Source organism: Stegastes partitus, unplaced genomic scaffold (assembly GCF_000690725.1).
Source record: "Stegastes partitus isolate 25-593 unplaced genomic scaffold, Stegastes_partitus-1.0.2 Scaffold2290, whole genome shotgun sequence".
NCBI lineage: Eukaryota > Metazoa > Chordata > Actinopteri > Pomacentridae > Stegastes > Stegastes partitus.
Window position 1 is genome coordinate 9263 of NW_007580021.1, and position 3384 is coordinate 12646.

General features: G+C 44.1%; 1 protein-coding gene across 1 annotated transcript in view; it reads right to left on the reverse strand.

Annotated features, from left to right (window-relative positions):
- Positions 1–1463: 1463 nt before the first annotated feature.
- Positions 1464–3384, reverse strand: part of rpl23 (ribosomal protein L23) — a 4271-nt gene continuing 2350 nt past the window's right edge. The window contains exons 3-5 of the mRNA XM_008304688.1: positions 3070–3198; positions 2239–2352; positions 1464–1595 (exon numbers count right to left, since the gene is read on the reverse strand). Coding sequence (XP_008302910.1) covers positions 1513–1595; positions 2239–2352; positions 3070–3198 — 326 coding nt within the window. The 3' untranslated portion in view covers positions 1464–1512. The remainder of the gene's footprint in view (positions 1596–2238; positions 2353–3069; positions 3199–3384) is intronic.

Genomic DNA, 3384 nt, shown 5'->3' on the forward strand with positions numbered 1-3384 from the left:
CTTAGAAAGTAGTAAAAATGAGGAAAAACCTGCAAATGAACAGGTGTGTCCAAACTCTAGACTGGTACTGTTCAACAGAAGTTTCTGACTTCACCAACTCCAATGTAATTAACTCACCTCGTTTCAAAGGAGCTTTACACTGTTACCTGTTAACAAACCAGTCAACAACTCAGCTAACCGATCTGATCAATCATACTACTACAAATGTTTTAGGCCTGCGATCAAATTAAGAGCGTACAGTTGAATGTTTTGTATTGTGTCCGATGGTATTTGTGTGATCTCCGTAGTGTGGCTCTGCTGCAGCAGGTGGGTCTGGACAGGATTTAGACAGATGTTCATTCAACCAAACACTTTCAAGCAATTTTCTTTTGTCAAACCTGCAGACACTCTGACTACATGAGGACACACTTGTGCACAGATTAGGAGCATCTTGGTTGTGGGTCTGTTTCCAAACCTTGATTCTGGTGTGGCCACATTTTCTCTGCACGGTTTAGGAAAATGTATTTTTATTTCTTAGCTCCTGCACAAATCTACAGTCTATCCACCTACCTCCCGTCGTTCCACAGGGGAACATGGACGAAGCTGACGCCAGGGTGTGGGGAGATGGAGGCATCGGCGACAAGAGGGGAAACACATGTTGGATGCAGATGGTTGCTTGGTTTCTCTCCACAGTCCTGCTGATCTCCGTCTGTAGGCAGAGAGAGGCCAGGGATGTCCCGGCAGACCAGACACAAGAGCTCAAAGCCACTGTGTGAGCAGATAAACACATCCACACACTACCTGGACTAACAGATGGTATATGTGTATGTAGTGCATGCCAATTAACACGTCATCCCTGCTGTATACTGTACATGTTAGTCGAACTCCTGTTAGCGCCACGCTCCTGCAACGGGGCCTCTTTGCTTTTCTTATAAACTCACAGGTCAAAGCTCTGATTGCCAGACTGTGTGTAGTCGACATGCTTTTAACTAGAAACGCCCTCCATCTCTATTTTCTCTTCTTGTGTTTGCTTTCTAAGAGTTCCTATGTGGTGGCTCTGCAGGGCAGTATTTAACAGTACTCAGGTTTATCATATTTACTAGTTTGTCTCACTGAAGTCTTAATGTTTACCTCAACGCCCTCCCTCTTCACCGTCCATGTTGTATCTCCAGTTACTGTCCAATAACTGATCAGAATACAGTGTGGTGTCTGTGAACTGCAGGTTGTGAAATAAAGCCGTGGCAGATGATCGCACTTGGCCCACGTCTCGTCAGGTTTCATTGCACCCCCTAGTGGTTGTTCTGAGGAAATGCATACATCAGAGTGGCTTTAAAACTGAGCACCAGGTGCAGCAGTACTCGTCCAACTGCTGTGAAAGTGATTGTTGTTCAGGTTAACAGACACACGTATTAGAAAGAATCCTATCTAACAAGCTCTTTTCATTTCCTCCACAAGAACATCAATGAAACAACCAAGACATGCAGTTTGATCAACAACAGTTTTTATTGAAAACAAACGGGTGCAGGGTCCAGCTCAGGCTATGCTGCCAGCGTTGGAGGCGATCCTGGGCCACAGGTCAGCGCACTCTTTGGCCACCGGGCCTGTGATGGCTGAACCTGCAGATACAGACAAGGAAAGAAGAGTTGTTTATAGTCCAAACACTGCTTTATTTTACAAAGACAGTTGAATGAATGAGGAATAAAGCAACATTCAAACTACAGCATAATAATAATAGAGAAGAGTGTAAAAATGTGGCATAGTGACATGATTCAAGTGGTGTTAATTATCCATCAAATCAACTCAAAGACACTCAGTCAAAGTTGTTTCATCCCTGATTGAGATCAGTCAGCCACGGTGCGTCGCTGCCGTCTCACCCACAGTGATGAGCTCCATATTCCCTTCTACGACAACTCACCCGGCCACTGAGCAGACAAAGCAAGTGCTTTTTGAAGGGGAAACGTGTTCAGAACCTACAGCAGCACCGAAGTAAAGTTTGTAAATGGTTTTAACGGTTTTGTAAAGGAACGCGACTGTCGATAAACCTGAAATCCCATTGACCTATAAAACAAAGTGCTGGAGGCAAAATCTCAACAACTTTGCTCCTGAGGCTGTGAGAATAAAAAAAACACCTAAAAAAGCCTCCAGACAAATGTCTCAGCTCTGTGCTTGAGGAAACCACACAGCAATACAAAGCTACTGTTAGCTGGACACGTTGCACCGCTGACTGATGACAAACATGTAGCATCCACACAGACCCACCTTTCATTTCTCCTTTGTTGTTTACTATGACACCTGCGTTGTCTTCAAAGTAGAGAAACACGCCGTCTTTTCGCCGATACGACTTCCGCTGCCGTATCACCACCGCAGGATGCACTGTGGAGGGGGACAGAGGAGGTCATTCAGGCTCGCTCAAAGCCACTGATCATAAACACCTCTGTTCACCTGTAATGTGACTGACCGGCCTTAGTCCTGCTCAGAACAGGCCTTTAAAAGGGACGTCAGCATATTACAGTAAACATGATTGGTCTGAGTCCTTTAAAGACAATAAGTCTGTTACCTTATGACAGAAATCTATACTTTTTTTATTGTTTTGGACTCATTCATTAACAAAAATGTCAACTATGCTTGAGTAAACCAAACAATATGGTGTAAAAAACTAATGACGACACTAATTGACATAATTTCAATCCTGCCTCAACATGTGTCTGCATCATGTGCACAGTTCCAGCTCATCTGTTACTTGATAAATGAGATTTGTTTTAAATACAGACAAGCAGAAAACACCACCGTCATACATCAGACCACACGTCACTTACTAAACTCCATTCTGTCCAAATGTGGGAACAAATAAGCAAGAATGACCTAAACTTTAGCAGAGATGAGCAGCTAACATGGATGCTACGTTCAAACAGGTGCATTTATCATAAATGTAATAAAGCAGATTGAGTTTTCACACACAGGAGAAAAACTGTTTCCTCCCTTAAACACTTAAAACTCAGTTTTTGTTAACGTGAACTTGACCACCAGTCTTTGGTAGGAGAGTTAAATGTATGAACTTCTTCACCCTGACAGTGCATTTTTTCCACTTACCCTTTTTCCGGAGCTCTGGCTTGCCTTTCTTGACTGTGGCCATGACCATGTCACCCACTCCTGCAGCAGGCAGACGGTTCAGACGACCCTTGATGCCCTTGACGGAGATGATGTACAGGTTCTTGGCACCTGAAGGACGGAGAGGGAACAATGTATTTAAAACAAAAGGATAGCGTGATGGGGGGAAAAACACAAGCATCTAAAGAACACTACTGCCTTCGTGCTCAACTTAACGGCACTTTGTCAGCTTGTTTCATCCCTGATTGAGATCAGTCAGCCACGGTGCGTCGCTGCCGTCTCACCCACAGTGATGAG